Source organism: Vombatus ursinus, unplaced genomic scaffold (genome assembly GCF_900497805.2).
Source record: "Vombatus ursinus unplaced genomic scaffold, bare-nosed wombat genome assembly UNPS02015414.1, whole genome shotgun sequence".
NCBI lineage: Eukaryota > Metazoa > Chordata > Mammalia > Diprotodontia > Vombatidae > Vombatus > Vombatus ursinus.
The window spans coordinates 584,522-606,501 of NW_020955192.1; the positions used below are offsets into that span (position 1 = coordinate 584,522).

The 21,980-nt window shown below is 37.8% G+C and overlaps 1 protein-coding gene across 2 annotated transcripts in view; it reads right to left on the reverse strand.

Annotated features, from left to right (window-relative positions):
* The window catches only part of NAALAD2 (N-acetylated alpha-linked acidic dipeptidase 2), a 96,102-nt gene that overhangs the window by 51,339 nt on the left and 22,783 nt on the right, over nucleotides 1-21,980 (reverse strand). Inside the window, exons 4-9 of one of the 2 annotated variants that reach the window (XM_027847562.1) lie at nucleotides 18,607-18,793; nucleotides 17,466-17,567; nucleotides 16,247-16,372; nucleotides 12,727-12,913; nucleotides 9,258-9,351; nucleotides 4,407-4,505 (exon numbers count right to left, since the gene is read on the reverse strand). In XM_027847562.1, the coding sequence (XP_027703363.1) occupies nucleotides 4,407-4,505; nucleotides 9,258-9,351; nucleotides 12,727-12,913; nucleotides 16,247-16,372; nucleotides 17,466-17,567; nucleotides 18,607-18,793 (795 nt within the window). The remainder of the gene's footprint in view (nucleotides 1-4,406; nucleotides 4,506-9,257; nucleotides 9,352-12,726; nucleotides 12,914-16,246; nucleotides 16,373-17,465; nucleotides 17,568-18,606; nucleotides 18,794-21,980) is intronic. The other variant, XM_027847563.1, reaches the window with a different exon arrangement.

Consider the following 21,980-nt stretch of genomic DNA (forward strand, 5'->3'; position numbering starts at 1 on the left):
CATTAGAAGAACAAAGCAATCTACTTAGGTTAGCCAAAGGGAAAAACCAAACCAAACCAACAGCTCAGTTTTTATGAACACAGGGATTGGATGGGGAGAATGTTTGAACCTCTTTTCCACTGGAGAACAAAATAAGTCTTTATTCACTCCAGGCAAAACCCTAGCAGTTTCTCAATTCCAGTGATTTCCTGAGAGCTAAAAAGCTGTTAAAAACAGAATCTTCTTTAGTGTTGCTTTGAGATTTTTGCCTAAAAAGGACACCGGGTGTACTGAGTGCAGATTGAATCAATATGTAATATTTAGTTAGCAGCTTTCTTCATAAGAAAATAGTCAGCAGATAGTTCCATTTATCAAGGCATCAAATACACAGAGATTAAATAATCCAAATAAGGAGATAGAGTAGATTAAAATGTTTTCATTAATTCTCCATAAGAATCCCAGTGCTTAGCACAGTTCCAGAAAGCACAGAAAAGTATGCTACATTTGAAAAAAAAAACAGCAGAGCTATGATTAGTAAGAAAAACAAGAATATCAAGGTTTATTGTTCAGTGGGGTGAAGATAAAAGAAAAGAAACAAAGGATCAAAGAAAGAAAAATCCTATCTTAAATCAGGCAAAATAATAAAAAAAAGAAATTAAATGGATGAAAAGTGCGTATTTTCCAGATTAAGACCTGAAGGTAGGAGAAGGGAAGAATAAGCATTTATACAGTGCCTGCTACAGGTGGGCATAGTGCTAAACTCTTTGTAAATAGTATCCACTGACTTAGTGACAATGAAATTGTCACTAATTTCATCTGTAAATCCATTGAGTTAGTGACAATGAGTTAGGCCCTGAAAATGGATAAGGATTTAGACCCAGAATTTAACAAGAGGTAAATAGCAAACTGGATTATTTTGGAAATATGTAGCACTCTTAACAATTGCAACCTTAAGTCATGTTGTGAGTCTTAGCACTCATTTGTCTTGACTCATTTGTCTGTGAAAAATATTCTTTTGGCAATTTTTTTAAGAACAAAGCAAAACAAAAAACAGACTTGTGATTTCATCCATAGAGGAAGCTTCCAGGTGAGGTATTTCTTATGCTGATGCAAGGTGAAACTCTTTGTTACTTATAGTCTTAAAAAGTTACCTGGGCACTGATTTAAGTGATTTGCCCAGCGTCATATAGACAGTATATGTCAGAAGTGCACTTTGAACCCTTGTCTTACGAACTTTAACTACTTCACCAAAAGTGTCAAATGCATAGCCCACAACACCCCTTAATGCTGCTCAAAACAGATTAAAATGTAATTGGGCAATATTTAACAAAATGAATAACAACAGAATATAGATAATTTCAATATGTGGTTTTCTAAGTCAATATACAGCCCTCAAAGATTCTTATGTATGGCTTAGTGGCCCCGTTTCTTTCTGAGTTTGACACCACTGCACTATACTCTCACTGCGATGCTTTTTTTGTTATAAATCTTGGAACACTAAAATTTCCAAGGAATCAAAGTTGTGGGTGAACCAAAGGGCAATGTAAAAAAACATCGTGTATGCAAGTAGCTGCAGCATATTTCCAATGCAAATCAATGTAACCCTGCTTCTGCCCAAGTTTGGGGCAGTTCTATACTTCCTGTGTGTGTGTGTGTGTGTGTGTGTGTGTGTTTTTGTGTGCATGTGTGTGTGTGTGCAAACACACATATATGCATGCATATGTATATGTGTATGTGTCTATATGTATGTGTGTACACACACATGCACATGTATACATGATATATAATATACATACAAGCACATGTATGTATATGTATACACACAAACATGTGTATATGCATGTGTATATGTGTGTATACATGTATTTATATATTATATGTTTACATGTGTATATATATATATATTTATATATCTAGTATTTGGTGGGAAAGTTGGTGAGTATAAGCTAAAGGCTACCTTTCCCCTTAAGAGTAAAACTAGGGAAGTTCTTTCCTTTCTGAACACCAAATCATGCACCTAGACTCAAGATATTTGAAAGGCTGCAGCTAAATATAATTCTAGCCTAATATCCACTTCTCCCTCTGATTGGATAGATCCACCTAGAACCTTCACTTAAGAAAAGTGTCTGGGCCAGCCATGTCTCATTCCTCTGGACTCTGGACTTCTTCTGCCATGACCCACCTTTTCATCTTGATGCTCTCCCCAACCCTGGAATTCACACATTGATGCATCCCAGACTTCCTCTATACCAGGTACTTTTATCTCCATTTCCTACCCCTTTTTCCAGCTCCCTTTCATGTATAGTTTTCACCCATCAGAAGGTAAGCTCCTTGAGGACTATTTATTCTTTCTACTTGTATTTGTATTTCCAGTGCTTAGCCAGGCACATAGTAAATGATTAACAAATGCTTGTGACTGATAGCCCTCTAGGAGGTAGGAGAGATCACCCTACCTCCTGCCTTCTTTGATCCTGCCTACTCCTCCTGCATCTAGGATACTAGGGTGGCATCTGAATAGTCCTTCTACTCTTCACAATGGAAGAAAGGAAGTCTCCTTGGAAATGGTGTGGGCCAGACCGGATCTTAGATAACATCTATCTGAGACACCCAGGAGCTCCATCTATACATTCAGAAAACCCAGCTCACATAAATCTTAAACCTACATGCAAGAAGTGGTGTAACAAATTCTAGGACTGGAAAAGGAGGAAGGGGTCAGTTATGTGGCAACAAATCAATTAATCAACCATCTTTGCTTAAGGGCCTACTATCTGCCAGGCACTGTGGATACAAAGATAAAAACTAAGTAATATCTGCCCTCAAGGAACTTACAATGTCTCACCAGGAGTAAGAAGTAACAGAAAGATAGCCCAAGTGCCTCTGAAATACTCACAATATATAAAGGACCCAATGATATTGTAAAGTACTTCAGGATGTGAAGAAGAATATGGACAAGTATGAGGACTAGGGCTAGAAGGAATAAATGGGTTGTGATCTGTATCAATGAAGGGAGTACCTATGTTGCCATGAACATACTGGAAAAGAACAGGTCCACCAAAGTATCAAAATAAGTAGATAGGTTCATGGCACCTTCTCAGATCTCAAAAGAAAGCCTTGTATACCTAAGAGAAATTAAGCAGGAGGCATCTAAGAAAATCTTCTATTCCATTTTTGCTTGGTTTTCGTATGAAGTTATTGCTGGGAGACTCTTAAGATGTTCATCCATGTTGCCCACCTTTCCATCTCATCTGTGGTCCAGCACCAAATTTCTATTGGCTTGCCAGAATATAGGATGTGCTACTATCACTTCAAATTCAATGTGTTCAGAACCTGAACTCTTCCTGTTTATTTTCAAACCAGCTCTTTCTTTCAACTTGCTTTCTTAATCAATGGCTCCATCATACTCCTTGGCTACTTAGATTCAAAACTTCAGTGTTATCTTTTGCTTTTTTCCTTCACTGTCCAAATCTAGTCCTGCCAATCTTATCATCCTTTCAATTTTTCATATTTTTCCCCCCTGACATCTACTGTTACAAATCTAGTCAGACCTCATCAATTTGTATTACTGTAATATATCCCCCTCCAATTCACAGAATTTCAGAGCTAGAAGAGATTTTTAAAAACCTAGTCTAACCTTATCATTTGGCAGACATGGAAATCCATAGCCTACTGATATTAGACTCAACCTCCTAAAATGCTACTTTGACCCTTCTTCATTAAACCAAATGAGCAAAATCAATACCACTACAACCAACACACCATTATCACAGATATGGGCTCTAGAGTGGAGCTACCCTATTTAGGAACTCTGAGTTTGAGGCCCCCTTGCGCCATCACTGGAAAAAAAAACTACCCAAGAGTTGGCAGCTACTCTGTATTGAGTCACAATACTCCAGCCCTCAATTACCATTCAGCCTGAATGGACTAGATGTGGAAGCCCAAAACTATTGGCACATGTGAGAACCAACTTACTTCATGCTGCTTCAACACATCACATGAGAAAAGCAACACTTCAGCCCTCTGTAGCTGTTGAGTACCCAGACACCAGGTCTCTGCCCACTAAGACTCTGGCCAGGATGAGAGACAGCCTCAGAACACTAGGCCTCTTGCTATCATAACTTCATTCAGTCCTTATGCCCTGGCACCAGGCCCAATCCAGAGTTTATTAATTCTGTAGGAGTCAACAGTCTAGAAAAGCTGAAGAACTGGTATAATAAAGAATACTAAGAAAGTGAAGTGAGTGCTTTTGGAAACAAAGACGGTAACTCAAATAAAGGATCGTGCCTCACATGTATATAGTACTTAATGAAACCATTTTCACATATATGAGATAATTTAATAATAACAGCAGCTTTGAGGAGTAGGCATTAGGAGTAGGGATGAATATATTATCCCTATTTTAAGGGTGAGGAAACTACATTGAAACCTACCTGGTGGAATAGTTCCCCATAAAGCCAGGCCCAATATTATAAAGCACATTAAGATTTCCTTTCCAGCTGTCATCTGGTGGTGCAATTCCTCCCATATTGCTATTAAGACAGGAACAAAAAAAAAAACATATTAAAAGTTGAGCAATTACCATTCCTCAGATGGAGTAATACACAGTGATGATAGTGATAAAAAAATAATAATTCCTCACATTGAAATATGGACTTAAGGTTTTCAAAATAATTTACATATATTATATCATTTGACCCTCCAAATACCACTGTGGAACACTGAATACTATGATCACAATTTTATAGATTAGGAAACCAGAAGAGTAGTTCTCCATTTTTCTCCCTTCTGTACCATTCCTCCCCACCTATACCCCACCACCACCCATTCTTTTCCTGGGTGATTAACACAGAGACTCATTAAATCCAAAATACTTTGGACACAGATCAGATACCATTAAGTATATAGCAGATGCTGGGCAGCTACTTATTGAGTAAGTAAAGGAGCTAAAGGAAAAGAGTCTTAATTGTAACCCATGAGAAAAACTTCAAGGTCATGTTTAACTCATCCTTGTGGCTAACTTCTGCATCCTTTTATTCTTCTAAGTTATATATCAACTATTTCTTAAATCTTATTTTTTTCTTCTCTCTCTAGCCACTAAAGTTTTAAGCCCTCAACATTTCTTACTTGGATTATTTGTAATAGCCCCCTCAACTCACACATCTCTATTCATTCAGTGTCTACTATGCGTGAGGGTACTCTGCAAGACACTGGAAAAACAAAGAAAAAAATGTAACAATGCCTTCCCTTCAAGGAGTTTGCACTGTATGCAGTGTACTGTAATAGAACATGATGCAACAAACATATGAGGTAAGTATGAAGTAATCTGAGGAAGTAGAAGACATTAGAACCTGGAGGAATCAGGAGGGCTTTTATGGTAAAGAGTGTACATGAGTTGCATTCCTTGAAAAAGATAAAGATTCGAAGAATTCCAGGCATGGAAAACAGCTTATAAAATTGCAAAGGGTCAGGAGATAGAATGTCAAATTCAGGAGAGAACCAATAATGGAAAATAATGTGAAAGGAAGTAATATGAAATAAGGTTGGAAAGGTATGTTAGAGTAAATTTGAGGAGGGCCATAACTGCCATGCTGAAGAGTTCTTGTCCTAAAGGTAACAGGTATTCACTGAAGAATTTTGAGCAGGGTAGCAATCTGTCCCTAAGGAATGCTATTTGAGCAGCCATGCAGAGGATGATTTAGAGAAAGGACATATGGGAAAGTTTAGACATGAATTAGGAGGTTACTGATATAGTCAAGCAAGAAGTGACAAGGGCCTAAACTACAGTAGGTTGATGGCCATGTGAGTGGAAAGGAGATGAAAGCAAGAGACATTGTCAGTGAAGCCACTGAAGAGAACAAGATGACCAAAGAAGAAAGAGAAGTGGGCCCAGCATAGAGCCTTGGTCTCTCCCACTCTACCCTTTATGCCACTGCCTAAATAATTTTCCCAATGAATAAACTAACCTTCCCCCCTCATATGTCACTCTTCTCCTCAAAATCTTTCATTTTATCACCATTTTATATAACTGAAATACAAACTTTTCATTGACCTTTAAGGAACTCTATGTCTTAAAGGCTCTAACATATCTTTCTGGCTTTATCCCACATTTTATTTCACCCTTTAAAAGAAACTGACCCACCCATTTTCCCTTCTTCTTGCCCCACCCTGTTCTTCCAAACATAATAACCAACATCATCAACAACATTATAAAGCAGGAAAGGATCTCAAAGGTTATTCAACCCAATCCAATAATTATATAGATGAAGAAACCAAAAAAGTTAAGAGACTCACTCAAGATCACACAGGTAGTAAGTTTCAGAGGCAGGATTTCAATCCAGGTTTAATCTGAGCTCTTTCCATAGTACCATTTTCTCTTGTTCACACTGCACCCCATAACTGGAATGCACACAGCCCCTCCCCATCCAAGTTCTGTGTTTGAAATCTTTCCCCTCTTTCAGGGAAAGTACATGGCTATTACTTCCATGAAGCCTCCTTGAATACTCTTCCCTCATCAAAGTTCTCATAGCACTTGGTTTTCCCCATTGCAATTACCTCTAGATTATTTTACTTGGAGTTCCCAGATAAGAACAGCATCCTCACCCAGGAAAAATCCAAACCTGTTGGTTTTATTAATTACTCATCTGTTTTGCTCAGGCCTCTTTGGATCAAGTTCATTGGTCCATTTGACAATCCTAAGCTCGTTCTCATATAATAAGGATGTTTCCTGCATAAAAAGGTTTTAGTACTTCACTATGTTATTAGCCAACTTGATATTTCTCCTTCCCTTCCTGTGTCCAAAGTGGGAAGGTGACAAATAGAAATCACTTATAACTAGTTTACTTCATCACTTCAAGATATAGAACACAATGTCCCTGCAAAAGCCCACAAAGACAAGTCTCTCCATTACCTGTGTCTTTTCACCATTCAGTACCCTAAGCGTATGAGATGTGTGGTGTGTTTGGTTTCACCCTTGTATCTCTAAGGTCTGCAGAGTACTTTGATTATTATATGAATCTAATAAAAAAACTTGAAGGGAGATAGAAAATTTAATCCTGAAATAAAAAGAAATTCCTTAAAGAAACAGGTTTTGAGTCTTTGCAAATGCATCAATAAAGAATCACAGAATTAGACCTGGAAAGGTCCTCAGATAGAATTTATAGTTAAATCTCACTTTTACAGATAAGAAACTGAGATGCAGGAAGTTAAAATAACCTGTCCAAGGTAACCCTGCAAGTTTTTGCTTGCATTGGGAACTTGAGCCCAATTTTCTTCATTCTCAAGCAAGAGCTCTTTCCATTATAATAGACTGTTTGACCTGAAGCGGGAAAACATAAAATATCAAGGAATTTAAATTACAGGTTCACCTTGTACCTGATGTTTACAGAATGCTAGATTCTTTTGATTTTCAAAGGTCATTGGCTATACCCATCCTAACAAAAGTTCATAAACTTTCACCATGCTCAAGTTCAATAGCTAATGTCCAACAGCAATCAGTACTAATAGAGGGAATATGTTCTCATCTGTAAAATGAGAAGATTGGACTTGATAACCTTGAAGGTTCCATCCAATTTGAAATTTATGATCATACAATAGGACGTCATGGTCAGATAGAGAAATTTGAGAGTTTTTTAGTGGGGAGGTAGACCAAATTGTGAATGATGATGAGGATCAAAGGTATGGCTATCTGAGTTGGAGTGAAGGTACAAGTCATAGAAGTTGAGGAGCTTAAAGAATTGGAAAGCAAGAAGATTTATGGGATATTAATATCTATGCTGGTATCTTCAATTATAAGAGCAGTGAATGGGATCAAGAGGAAGATTATGAACTAGGTACTGAAATCTTGATAAAGGAGGAAGAATGATAGACAGAATGATCTCAGGGCTGGTAGATAACAGCCCCCTGGAACTTGAATAGAGTGATTTATCACAGTTAAGAACCTCAAAGGAAAAGAGATTACTAAATGGTAGAAGTGCTAATGAGGTACTGAAACAAGCAGTAGGCCACGAAGTAAGGGCCCAAGCTTAAGTGGTGGCAATGAGAATGACAAGAAAAAAATGGATGTAAGAGATACTGTAAAGGAAGACTCAAAATTAATGAGTTAATGGATTGGATGTGGAGGATGTACAAGAGGGAGGAATCAAACACAACTGACTATTGTTACAGTTTTACTATTAACAGAACTAAGTAAGTCAAGAGAGGAAAACAATGTTGAGAGACTCTGGGATTAGTTTTACATAGGTTAACTTTGGGATAATATTAAGAAAAGAAAATAGAATTGTCCATCATGAATACAGTCCCAAATGCAGAAAAGAATATCAGGAGAAGAGTTAGAACCAGAGACACTGATTTCAGGTGACAGGTGGAACCATGAAAATTGAACTCCAATAGAATATATATAAAGATAGAAACAAAGAGATGAGAACTGATTATTGGAGTTCAAATATATAAAGGATAGCATAACTGCTTTTAAAATGGTTTTTGATATTTTAATCTTTAGTGGTTAGTATTATTCATGTGACCTTTTAGAAAATACAACAAACTTTCATTTTATTAAGCAACTAAGTTGGATGTATTCTTTTACTCCAGGAAAAAAAGGAAGGAAGGAAGGTAGGAGGAAAGGAAGAAAGGAAAGAAGAAAGAAAGGAAGAAAAGAAGAAAGAAAGGAAGGAAGGAAGGAAGGAAGGAAGGAAGGAAGAAAGATACAATGAAGCTAGACCTGTGATTTCATTGGTACAAGGAACTCCCAGGTAAGTAAATTCCCTCTACCAATGTAAGTCAACTTGTCTACAGTTTATAATCTTAAAGAACTGCCTAAAGCAGAGTAATGTCAAATATGCCAAACCAGATTAAAATGTAATTGGGAAATGTTTAACAAAATAAATAAAAATGCAACACAACATAGATAACGTTAATTTGTTAAACAATCAGAAACCTAGAGATATGTTTTTTTCTTTCTTTCTTTGTTTTTTGTTGTTGAGCTTAGCACCACCAATCTAGAGCACTGAGAACCAATAAGTGTCAAAGGCTGCACTTTGAAACCAGCTTTTCTTGGCTTCAAGGCCAGCTCTCTATTCACTATGCCATACAGCTTATGCTTTTATAAAGGAAAAAACTACTGTCCAAATGTCTCCCCTTTTTTATTTCCTATTTTTAAAAGAAAGTCTTGAATTATAAAATTATTTTTTTATTTTTAATAGAAAATATATACATTAGTTTTTAGATTAAGAAATAGTCTTTTGGAGCAAGATATCTTAATCTTGCATCCAAGCAGAATTCTTTACCGTAATAATATCTCTGCATCATGATATCCAATGGGATGTACTGGTATTTGGGGGATTCCCACTCCTTCATTCTCTGCATACCTGAAGGTGTATTCTGAAAAACCAAGTGCATTTTCTAAGTAATATGCCATTTTCTATTTCACAAAATTAAAATTTTGATCATCACAAATTAAAAGTAAAACAGATTGTAGAGATAACTGATTTTTATTCTTCACCATCCCCACCACCAGAGTCTTTGGATATGAGAAAAAGTAAATTTGTAAGGTTCATTTGCATTTTTCGTAGACATTATTCACACATTATTGTATTCTGAGAGGCAGGCAGTATGGCATAATGGATAGAGACATGGCCTTGGAACCAGGAAAGATCTAGGTTCAAGGCCTCCTCTGACACAAATTGGTTCTGTGACTCTGGACAAGGCACTTAGCTGCTTAGTATTCCAGGCACATCTATCTGCCCTACATTGGAAGAGGAAGCTTCTTCATCCAGGAGTTCCCTAAACCAATGAAACGAAATCCCACCTATTACATTGCTACATACTGTCATCATTACATCTTATATACTATCCATAGTTTCTGCAATAAAAAAGTTGTAACTTTTTTCACATTTTATTGAAAATATGCTTAAATTCAACTTATTTATTTACTCTTTATAATTTTCTTTTGATATTTATATCATTTAACTCCCTAGGGAAGTTCTGAATTTCTGCTTGGAACATCTGCCATGAAACAAATGATGGGAAAATAGAACTTGGCCAAAATAAACCAGAAAGAATGAGGAGAAAAGGCAAAATGTAACATGAAAAGAACTATTTATAAAGATCTTGTTCAAATAAAAATTTTCCCTCTAGATAACTAAAAATCTTTGTAAAGTTTTAAAACACTTTGGTATCTCTTTCAAATAGAAATGTAATATTTGATTGAAGTAAAAAAAAAGATTTGTAAATGACAATTCATCCAAACTCAACATTTATTAAGTGTCTGTTACTCTGGGCCAGGCATTGATCTACAATGGGAATAAAAAGAAAAACAAAACAGACACTGTTCTCCAGGAGTTTACATTTTCCCAGGTGAAATTATTTTTGTTCAGTTGTTCAGTTGTGTCTGACTCTGTGACCCCATGGACCACAGCATTCCAGGCTCTTCTATTCCGGGGAAATAACACAAAAAATGTAAGTAAATAGAAAATAATATACAAAATAACTAGAAAGTAATTTCTAGGGTGGGGCAGCTAGGTGGCACAGTGGATACAGCACCACGCCTAGAGTCAGGAAGACATCTTCTTGAGTTCAAATCTGTCCTCTGATACTTACAAGCCGTGTGACCTTGGACAAGTCACTTAACCCAGTTTGCCTCAGTTTTCTCATCTGTAAAATGAGCTAGACAAGGAAATGGCAAACCACCCCAGTATCTTTGACAAGAAAACCCCAAATGGAATCACGAAAAGTCAGACGCAACTGGAACAACTAAACAACAATTTTAAGAGTGGAGAAGAGACCACTAACAACAGAGGGAATAAGCCTCATGTAGATATATGATGGCACTTGAGGGAGGGGAAGGAAGTAAGCATTTATTCAACACCTACTATGTGTCAGGCACTGTGCTAAGTGACTTACCAAGGGTCACACAGTTAGTAAGTGTCTGACACTTGATTTGAACTGAGGTCTTCCTGATTCCAGGAAGAATGAGGAGACAGAAATTTCATGAAAACCCAGGAAAAAGAGTGCATGCAAGAGCTGTGGTTTGTCCTTTGTACTTGAAGAGGACAAATGGCATCAGGATGTTGGGTCAAGGTACAGTGTGCTCAACTATGCCCGATCAGTCCAACAGGAGCTGGGAAGGCTCTCCCACAGCTCAGGCACGAACTGCCCATTTGAACATTTGGGTAGGAGAGGTCTCTAGATCTGCACACCTCACATTTCCTCTGTGCTACTGCAATTCTGTGTGGACTTGCCATGCTGGGCAGTCCTGTGCTAGCACCTCCCATGTCTCACAATCTATACCAAAGTTCTTCAGATTGACCTTGAGAGTGTCCTTGTATCTGATCTCCATGTGAGTGTTTGCCTTGTGCAAGTTCTCCATAAAATAGTCTTTTAGGTCAATTTATGTTAGGCATTCAGGCCCGTCAGAACTGCACTCTCTGCAGTAGAGTTTGAATGCTTGGCAGTTCAGTGAGAGAACACCTTAGCGTCTGGTACCTTATCTTGCCAGGTGATCTTCAGAATCTTCCTATGATAATTAAGTATAGGATCCAAGAGTATGATGTGGTCAACAGTGTCAAATACTGTACCTCACCAGTATCTTCAGTAGCCTCTCCCTCTGACTGGAGGGTGGAGCAAAATACTCCTCCCAAAGGTCTCATTTAAAGAGGGCTCAAAAGGGGCAGCCAGGTGATGCAGTGAACAGAGCTCTGGCCTTGGAATCAGGAGGACCTGAGTTCAAATCCAGCCTCAGATACTTAACACTTAACTATCTGTGTGACCCTGGGTAAGTCACTTAACCCTGATTGCCTCACCAAAAAAAAAAAAAAAAAGAGGGCTCAAAAGTCCAGCCAATCCTCCTTTCCCACTAGCCACAGTCCTTGGATTCAACTTCACCATCATCAAGAACCTGAACTATGCATCTTCCCCCACACACTTTTCAGCTTCCTTATGTGTACTGTCTTCCCCATTAGACCGTAAGCTCATTGAGGGCAGGGACTGTTTTTTTTTTCCTAATATGTATTCCCAGCACTTAGCACAATGCCTGCCACATAGTAAGTGCTTAATGTTTTGTTTTATATTGTACTGTACTGTATCATAACAGAAGGTCAGAAAGGACAAAGACAAAGAAAATTAACAGGTCCTGAAACCCACCATTCTAAGGTCTGTTATTCTGGCAGGCATTTTGCAGATCTGGGGAGACAAGGGTTGGTTTACTAATACTGTATTCTCTACACTCTGAACAATAGATGATTATGAATCTCAGGCACTAAATACAACATTACCAGAGCTATCAAAGCAAGCAGTTTCCTATAATTATATTATTCATATTAACATTGATATGATACATGAAAAAGTATTTTAAGTATTTAGTAAAAGTCATTTAAGTTTTTAACTTCTCTGGATACCTAACTTTCTCCACCTATAACATGAAGGGTTTAGAATAGATGATCTCTCAATCACAAACAATTTTATGAATCTAGGATGTTATCACTAAACAGGATGTTATTTTTTTTTAAGTGAAGCAATCGGGGTTAAGTGACTTGCCCAAGGTCAAACAGCTAGTACATGTCAAGTGTTTGATCTGAGGCAGGATTTGAACTCAGGTCCTCCTGACTTCACGGCCGGTGCTCTATCCACGGCGCCACCTAGCTGCCCCTATAGGATGTTATCTTAATCTTCACTCCCAAATGTTTATGTTGCCATTAAATCAGCAAGGCCTGTAATACTTTGGAAAGGTACAAAATTTGTAACAGACGTATTGCTCACCTTTCGCTGGGTAACCTGGAGTGAGAGGATCACCTGCTCCATTCAGGTTTAATACATTCCCTCTCTGGGCGACATCTCCAGGAAGGTTCCATCCATTGGGATAGGGCTGTACCCCAGGAGCAAGGTAATCAGCTGGATCTGAGTACAAGATAATCCCTATGGCTCCGGCCAACATGGCGTTCTTAACCTGCAAAGCCAAAGTAAAACAGAAAAAGTCAACATGGCAACACTTGGTTACAGTAGCCAACTTTGACTCTCCTGCTTCCCTAATACCGAGTTATCAAGTGCAGCTGCTTCTACCAGCACGGTGTCTCTCACAGATGAATCTGTATCCCCCCTTTTTCATGCCCATTGCTATCGGACTGCCCATTGTTATCAGACTGGCTCAGGGCCTGGCCTCTTTTCTCACCTATGTGCCTGGCACACCATGGATGCTTAATAAATGCTTATTGAATCAAATTGTATTGGCTTCTAACTGCTTTTCTTACTTTCAGTCTATCCCTTCTCCAATCCATCCACCATAAGGTGGCATTGTAGCACAGTAGAAAAAAGCACAGAATTTGGTATTAAAACATATGAGTCTAATCCCAGCTCTGCTACTTGCTACCTAAGCTTCAGTTTCCTCATCTGTAAAATGGGTCTTATTTCTATATTACCTGCCTGACAGAGTGGTTTGGAGGTTTAAATATGAGGTGGGCAAAGCACTTTGTAAACCTTAAAATACCACTCACACATTCAGGATTCCAATTGTTTTTACTTCTATGAGCTTGGGCAAAGTACTTAACTTTTCTCACTGATTGGCCAACAACAGGTCCCAAGCCAAGCCCTATTTGATCTTTGTTAGGGCTCTGATTAGCTCAGAATGAATGTAAATAGCAAAACAGGCCATTCTCTGCCTCATTTCTTATGGAGCCTTAATCATGAATGGGCGTTGCCTCAGTCACATTGAGGCCTGTTAAAAACTTTAGCTTGAAAAGGCCAAGGTGGCCCATTGCAACCTGGGCCAGCTCCAGCTGTCTTGATCTATATCTGGCCACTGGACGTTTTGAGGCTGATGGAGCAATGGTACCCCTAAAAAAGAGTCCTTGAACTTTCCCACAAATTTCAGCAGCCCAGATCCCTGGCATTAGCCTGAGGCATCCACCCCATCCCAGTATAATCATTTCAACTGCCCTTTCATTGTGTCCTTCACTGTCTTCATCTAGCCCACTGGCCCACCCCAGGCTACTTTCCACTCCTTAATCCATCCAGATCTTCCCACACTCTTTCTGTATAAAATATCAATCTTACCCCCATTAAATCGCACAGATTCTTAGAATCTAGTCCACTTGTACTGGCATCACAAATACCACAGACTCACTAGGAATCTTGCCCACCCAACCAATGTCTTAATAAACTCACTACTTGGACTGAAAGAAGACATGAGTGGTCAAATTCTTTTGAGGCAGAACTCCATGCTGTACCCTTGCATTTCAGGGTTCCTAGCACCCCTCGACCACATCCACAAGAGACCCAGATGGCTCAGAAGGAGAAAGTGAGGCTGGTGACTTTGCACAGCCCTCCCTCACTTAAATACAATTCAATGGCATGTCATGGCATCACCTCCCTGATGTCATGGTGCTTTTCAAGAAGGAAGGACAAACAACAACTTCTCTGGACACCTCAATTTTTGCATCCAAACATGAAAGGTTTGGAGTACAAGACTTCTAAGGTTCCTTTCAAAACTCAACATCTATGAATAATATTATTCTATCATCCTAAACCAGAATAATCTCCCTAATATTCTGCTATTATCATGTTATTTCTTTCTGTTAAAAAACATTCAGTCCACCTCCATTCCCCTACCCACTTTGTATAAGTATGAACTCCTCACCCTGGCATCAAGACCCTTTACAATCTGTCTCTCACTTAAGGTTTAATTTATTCTTTCATTTACTTCAGTCATTTATTTACTTTCACCCATTCACTTAGTCTGCATTCCAATCAAACTAGACTATACTCCTATTCCGGTCCTCTCCTTTCCCTTCTCGGTGCCTTTGTTCATATTGCTTATTGAAGTTTCTCCCTTTCTTTTAGGCCCAACTCGGATGCTACCTCCTCCTCCATGAAGCCTTCCCTGATCCCCCCCACCCTTATCTTCAGAATCACATCGTCTTTAAATTTCTTAAAGCACTTTGATTAGATTTCTCCCTCTTATTATTATAATAACAGCTACCATTTATATAACTATATGGCAGGAATTGTGTTAAGCACTTTACCAATATTATCTCATTTGAGCCTCCATGCTGTGAAGTAGGTGCTAGTATTATCCTCACTTTACAGATGAGGAAACTGAGGCAGACAGAAGTCAAGTGACTTGTCCATGATCACAAAAGTAGTAAGTGTCTGAAGCTGGATTTGAACTCAGGTCTTCCTTACTCCAGGCCCAGAGCTCTGCCCAGCAGCCCTTAACACGGTTATTATGTGTACTTGTCCTTCTCACCATTAAGTCTCTATGTATTCCTGCAGGATATACCTTGAGTCCTATCCATCTCTTTCTCTCTGGAATTTAGCAAATTGCCTTACACAGAGAAGGTACTTTTAAGATGTTTGTTTAAATGAATTAAAACTAAAAAGAGCTCAAGAAGCAGAGAGGTTTGGTGGATAAGGAGCTGGGAACCAGGGTCAGAAAGACCTGGATTTGAGTCCCACATCTGCCCCACATACTGACTGTGTGATCCTAAACAAGCTAAAACCTCTCTGCGTGCAGACAACTCTCTAAAACCATCATTTGCAGAGAAGGGCCAGTTTGTAAGGATAGATGAGGTTTCCTCAGAGAGTGTTCCCAATATCAGTAAAATCAGGTTCAGTCAAAAACAACAGCGTCAAAGTCAAAAATCCAAGTAATCCATCATAATGAGGGATGAAAGATCCATCAGGTTCCTCTAAAGTACTTTCCTAAAATCTGAGCTGTCTAAAAATATAACAGGTTGCCTCTAAGACAATGAACACATAATGTTACTGGAGATATTCAAGAAGCATCGTGACTACCTTAGTCAGAGATGGTATAGCGGAAATTCATTCTTCCATTGACAGGGAGGTTCCTAGGACCATAAGATCACAGATATAGAGCTGGAAGGGATCAAGAAGCTATCTAGTCCCAACCCTCATTTTGAAAACGAGGAAACTGAGGCCCAGGCAGGTTAAGTAACTTATCCAAGGTCACACAGGTAGTTAATATCATGTTTCGATTCAAGAGGCAGGGCTTTTTCTGCCCTTCTATGAAAATCTCTCTATATAAGGTCCCTTCCAATTCTAAAGAGTCTATGAACCTAAATGCACCTCAGTCAAGCGCTCAACTTTTTAAACTGCCCTTATGTATAGACATCTCTATGTATGTTACAACAAGACTTACTTTGCAATAAGAGCATCCAACATAAGTAACATTTTTGGAGACATTTCTACAACCACCATTCCCATTCATCATCTACATTTCAGATAAAATATCCTTTCTCCTCTGTTCCCCAAGATGAAATCTTACTTTATTTCCTCTGAAGATTTTCCCATATCTAGCAATAACAATCTTTCCAGTGCAGTTGATTTTCATGTCCCGTTTTAGCTTGAAAAAGTCTTCAGTGCGTGCATAGTTCACATAAATAAGATCTCCCTGGATGGAAAAAATACAAAATTGCAGTCTTAAAATTTAACTGATAGTGTCATTAATAAGGCAATTAAAGAATCAATTTATACCATAATACAACATAACCACAAACTACCTTTCCATTTTCATTGTATATTTTGGCCTGTATTTATATCGGCAACCTGCTATGTCAGGAAAGTGACAACACACGGAAAATATGCTTTAATAATTTAATAATTCAGTTTCAAGTGATCTTAATGACTTACTTGAATTATAAGAAACTGAAAAAATAAAATCTATTTTTTTAAAATCTAGCCATAGCATTATTTTAAGAATTTCTATTATAAAAAGATCAAAAGTCAGCTCAAAATACATGAACAAAAATAATTAAATGCTCACTATGTACCAAGCATTTACTACTGTAAGCACTGGGGATGCAAATGGAAAATGAAAACTTTCCCTCAAAAAGCTTATATTCTTGTACAAGAAGATATCACGATAGTAGGTGAGTAATGGCTTCCTACTGGCACAAATAGGTTTGGGGTATTGTGGTTTGGAAAATTACAGGAACGACTGGAGTCATAGGGGATTCAACTGACACACTCTTTCAAGAAACGATGCCAATACTGATTTGATTATAGTTCCTGAATTAGAAAGGGGAAAGAGAGGGATCATAGGTTATGTACCTGGCAGCAGGGAGGCAGATGAAAAGATGGTCAGAGAGTAAAGAGAAGCATAGCTGCCAGAGCCTGCTTAGGCACAAATAGATGTCCATTATTATGTCACACTCACCAATCAGGAAGGAGGTGGGAGGAAGGGGAAATGGGAAGGCTTTGAGCACCAAAGAGTTATAATACTTTCCCATGCAAGAGCAGATAACCTTTTCTGACTATAAGGGTGTATTCAACAATTTATCTCTTTCTTACTTCCGAGGACAGTATCTAAAACCCCAGTGCCTGTGCTTCACTGAACCTTAGTTTATGTATGAAATGTTATATAAACTTACAAGGTGATTCCTCGAGCTCAGTCAGCCAATAACATGAGCATAGATCTCTACACAAGATTTCATATCATCAAAGAATTTTTTTAAGATTTCAAAAGGCCATATCTTTTACTTTACCTCTGGTATGCCTTGGGCTGAGAAAGCATTATATGGTGGGACAATCTCTGAAACATTTTCATATCCACCTGGGGGTATCTCAAAGAATGAAGTATTGAAAATCTAGGAGGGAAGATGTAATAAATTTTAATGGATGGCTCTATGTTATTAAACAATAACCCATTTTGCTCAGAAGTATATATAAAAATGCAATGCTCCCAATCCTACCCTTAGTGCCATATGTAATTCAATGAAAAAATTGCATTAAGGGCATTGAAGAACGAATTTAATTATTGTAATCACCCACTCAAAATGTCCATAACCCAACTTATTATCTTCAGCCCCAAAACCACTTCTCAATCATAACGTCGTAGTACCATCTCTATTTCTGTCAGTGGCATCACTGGAGCATTCACCCAGTCATCAATGTTTGATATTTTGTGTCTTCAACAATCCCCTCTGCCTCAGTCACTCAAATTCAATAAACCCTAAGTCCCACTTTCTCTTGAATCAGTCTCTTCCTTTCTGCAAGCACTGCTATCATCCTATTTGCCTTTATTACCACATGGCCAGACCATTCTAAACACCTTCTAATCCATCTTCTTGCCTCCACTTCTCTTTCCTCTTCAATCCATCCTTCACACCACTTCCAGATTAATCTTCCTTTAGCACAGGCATTATTATGTCAATCATTTTTTAAAACCCTTCAATGAGTCCTTACTGCCAAATGAATAAAGTTTAAACTCTTTATCCTGATATATACATTCCTATACCACCTGGTACCTCAATGCCTTTTATGTTTTATCTTGTTCTCTACACATTCTATGTGCCCCAGACAAACTAAACTACTTCTTGCCCCCATGCATATTCTCCTCTTTCCCCTACCTTTGACTTTGCTCAGAATGTCTCCAAGGTCTGGCATATTCTCCCCTCATGCTACCTTTCTATGCCTACTAAAATTATACCACTCTTTTAAGGCCTGTCTCAAAATCAACTTGACCATGAAAGCTTCCCTGATCCCAGTTAGAAATGATCTGATCCTGAACTTTGGCCCTCACATCACCCCAAATTGACAACAATTCAGATTTTGATCCATTCCACTTGCTAATTCATTATAAAACAACTTTGTATAATTTAAAGAATAATTATAGTTTCACTTCACCTCAATTCCATGTTCATCAACAACTGAGATATAGTTGGGATTTGTGTCATTAGGGTAAGATAGGAGGACATCATAATAAACCAACTCAGCAGAGTCCAGTCCAAATTTCTTCCACTGACTTTGGATTTTCTTCGCAAGAAGAAAATTTTGCTTTGTTCCTGCCAGATGAGGGAGCTTCGTAAAAGAACTAAAATGAAACCAAAATACAGTGTGAAGTGAGCAGTCTACGTTCAAATGAAGAGTTTATTAATATCCACATTGCAATGAGAACTTACTTGAGCAAATAATCAAAATAAATGGGCTTATTTCTGCATGTTTCATTCTTTTTTTGGTCAAAACCTGAAGCCAGACTTTTCTAGACATGAATGATCTTTAAAATATTTAGTAAGTGCACTGCTACTTTCACAAGTGTTTCTAGAGCTAATCACCTAAGTTGGAGTCCAGCTTCTCCAGTGAGTAGTGTAAATGTTCACCAAAAGCAAAGGGATGGGCTAAAGGGAGATTCTTAGAATGGCACTATGATCCATAAACATGTCTATAGCCCAAATGTCTTCTGTACCAAGAATAATATTTCTTACTGTCAATCAGGAAATAGGGAAACAGATTTTAAAGGGAAAAATCTTTCAGAATGTGCCAAAATGCAAGCAGGCAATTTTGGATTTGACTCACCAGTACAGTGTTTACAGCAACGTTCTGGTGTATTAAGTTTCAGAATGCAATAGAATTGTTTCAGAGCTGTGACCTCACAAAACTGATAAGATCTTTGTCTAAGGCTGGCGTTGTTTAAAGAAACATTTTCAGGCCCTTCTTTTTAGGTCACTGGTCCCTTCCTAAATAGGGGTGCTTGGTCATTCAGAGGACAACTGGACAAAACAAAGAGGATGTTTTGGATACTATCTAGTGCAGAGGTTACCAAACTTATTTGGCCTACCGACCCCTTTAAAAAAATTACTCATAGCCCCCCTGGAAATATACTTTCCTTAACTCTTTAATTTTTTTTAAAATTTGTGTCATTTCAAAAATATATATATTTTTTGAAATGACACATCTTAAATTTAATAATCTATTGTAAATTTGTGGGGTTTTTTCCTGCATTGAAATTTTGATGACACAATTATTGTGTCATGTAACCATATAATAGCATGCTGTAAACAAATCATTACACATACATAGTCCTGCCAATGCCTGATGTGCTCACCTGCCAACACGTGCTTGTTAAGAGCTGTTGGCAAACTTGACCACTGATCAGTTATAACTTGCATTTTATGTGTTTATTTGGAAAATAATGTAATCACTATGACTTTAACTCTGTCATACAACTGATGAAACATGAACAAATGGTTTTTCAAAATTTTATCTTCTCTCTTTATGCTTCTACCGCTCCTTTATTTTTATTCAATGCCCCCCAATTGTACCCAAAGCTACTACTACACCCCCCCCAGATCATTGCAGCACCTCTCAGGAGGCAATATCGCTTTCTTTGGGATTCTATACTCCAGTGGAACAGAACAATTATAAGATGTAAAAACACAATTTTTCAAAAAATTAAATATGTAAATAAGTTTTACAGGTGACTTAACATTCACTTTTGCTCTTAGATCAACTTTTGGTTCAATATAAAAAAAAAATTCCCATGAATTGGAGTCAATAAAAGTGGTTATACTGTGTCATGTCTTATGTCTCAATGGGCTCCCCATCACTGTAAAAGAGAAGCAAAGGCTGAATGGCCTAGATAGGGATACTATTGAGAAAATAACTTCTTCAAGTTTGGGTTCCACAAGAGTATCTTGGAGGTCTCTTCCACTCAGATCCCATGATTCTATTTGTCCTTGGAATATAATGTAATCTTAATTTTTTTCTAGCAAATTACCTCCCTAATTGTGTTATTCTTGCTCCTGGAGCACAGGTTGCCTAGGCAGTAAGAAGAGGTGGTCTAAAGTATGGAAAACAGGGGGAAAAGGCTGAGCTGGCTTAGAATTACCATCATGGCACATATAATCCACAAGGTGGCTATTTTACATGTGGAGAGTTAAGAGTTGATTATAGTTTATTTTTTTGCTAATTTATTTTTTTTATTACTTTATTTTGATTTATCAACAATCACTTCCATAGGCTTTTAAGTTTTATATTTTTCTCCCCTCCTTTCCCACCTTCCTCCCCAAGACAGTGCACAATACATTTTTATTAAACATATTTTCACATTAGTGATGTTGTAAGTAAGAATTAGAACTAATAGGAGGAACCACCAGAAAGAGGAAACAAAACACAACAGAAGAAAAAAAATAGCAAATAGTATGCTTTGATCTGCATTCAAACTCCATAGTTTTTTCTTTGGATGTGGATAGCATTTTCCATCATGAGACCTCTGAAGATGTCTTAGATCCTTGTATTGCTGGGAAGGGTTAAGTTTATCAATATGAGTCATCGCACAATGTGGCTGTTATTGTGTACAACGTTCTCTTGGTTCTGCTCACTTCTTTGCCACCACAAAAAGAGCTGCTATGAATATTTTTGTAAATGTGGGTCCTTTTCCCATTCGTATGATCTCTTTGGGATATAGTCCTAGAAGTGCTATTTCTGGGTCAAAGGGTATGCACATTTTCATAACCTTTTGGGCATAGTTCCAAATTGCTCTCCAAAATGGTTGGATCACTTCACAACTCCACCAACAACGTATTAGTGTTCCAATTTTCCCACATCTTCTCCAACATTTATCATTTTCCTGTTTTATCATGTTGGCCAATCTGATAGGTGGGACATGGTACCTCCTAGTTGTTTTGATTTGCATTTCTCTAATCAATAGTGATCTAGAGCATTTTTTCATATGACTGTAGATGGCTTTAATTTCTTCATCTGAGAACTGTCTGTTCATAACCTTTGACCATTTATCAATTGGGGAATGGCTTGTATTCTTATAAATTTGACTTAATTCTCTATATATTTTAGAAGTGAGGCCCTTATCAGAGAGACTGGTTGTAAAAATTCTTTCTCAATTTTCTACCTGCCTTCTAATCTTAGTTGCATTGGCTTTGTAATCAAAATTATCTATTTTGCTTTTCATAAGGTTCTCCATCTCCTGTTTGGTCATGAGTTCTTCTGTTCTCCATAGATCTGACAGGAAAACTATTCCTTGCTCTCCCAGTTTGCTTATAGTATCAGCCTTTATATCTAAATCATGAACCCATTTAGACTTTATTTTGGTATATGGTGTGAGATTTTGGTCTATGCCTAGTTTCTGCCATACTCTTTTCCAGTTTTCCCAGCAGTTTTTTTCAAACAGTGAGTTCTTATCCCAGAAGCTGGAGTCTTTGGGTTTATCAAATAATTGATTACTATAGTCACTGACTATTGTGTCTTGCATATTTAACCTATTC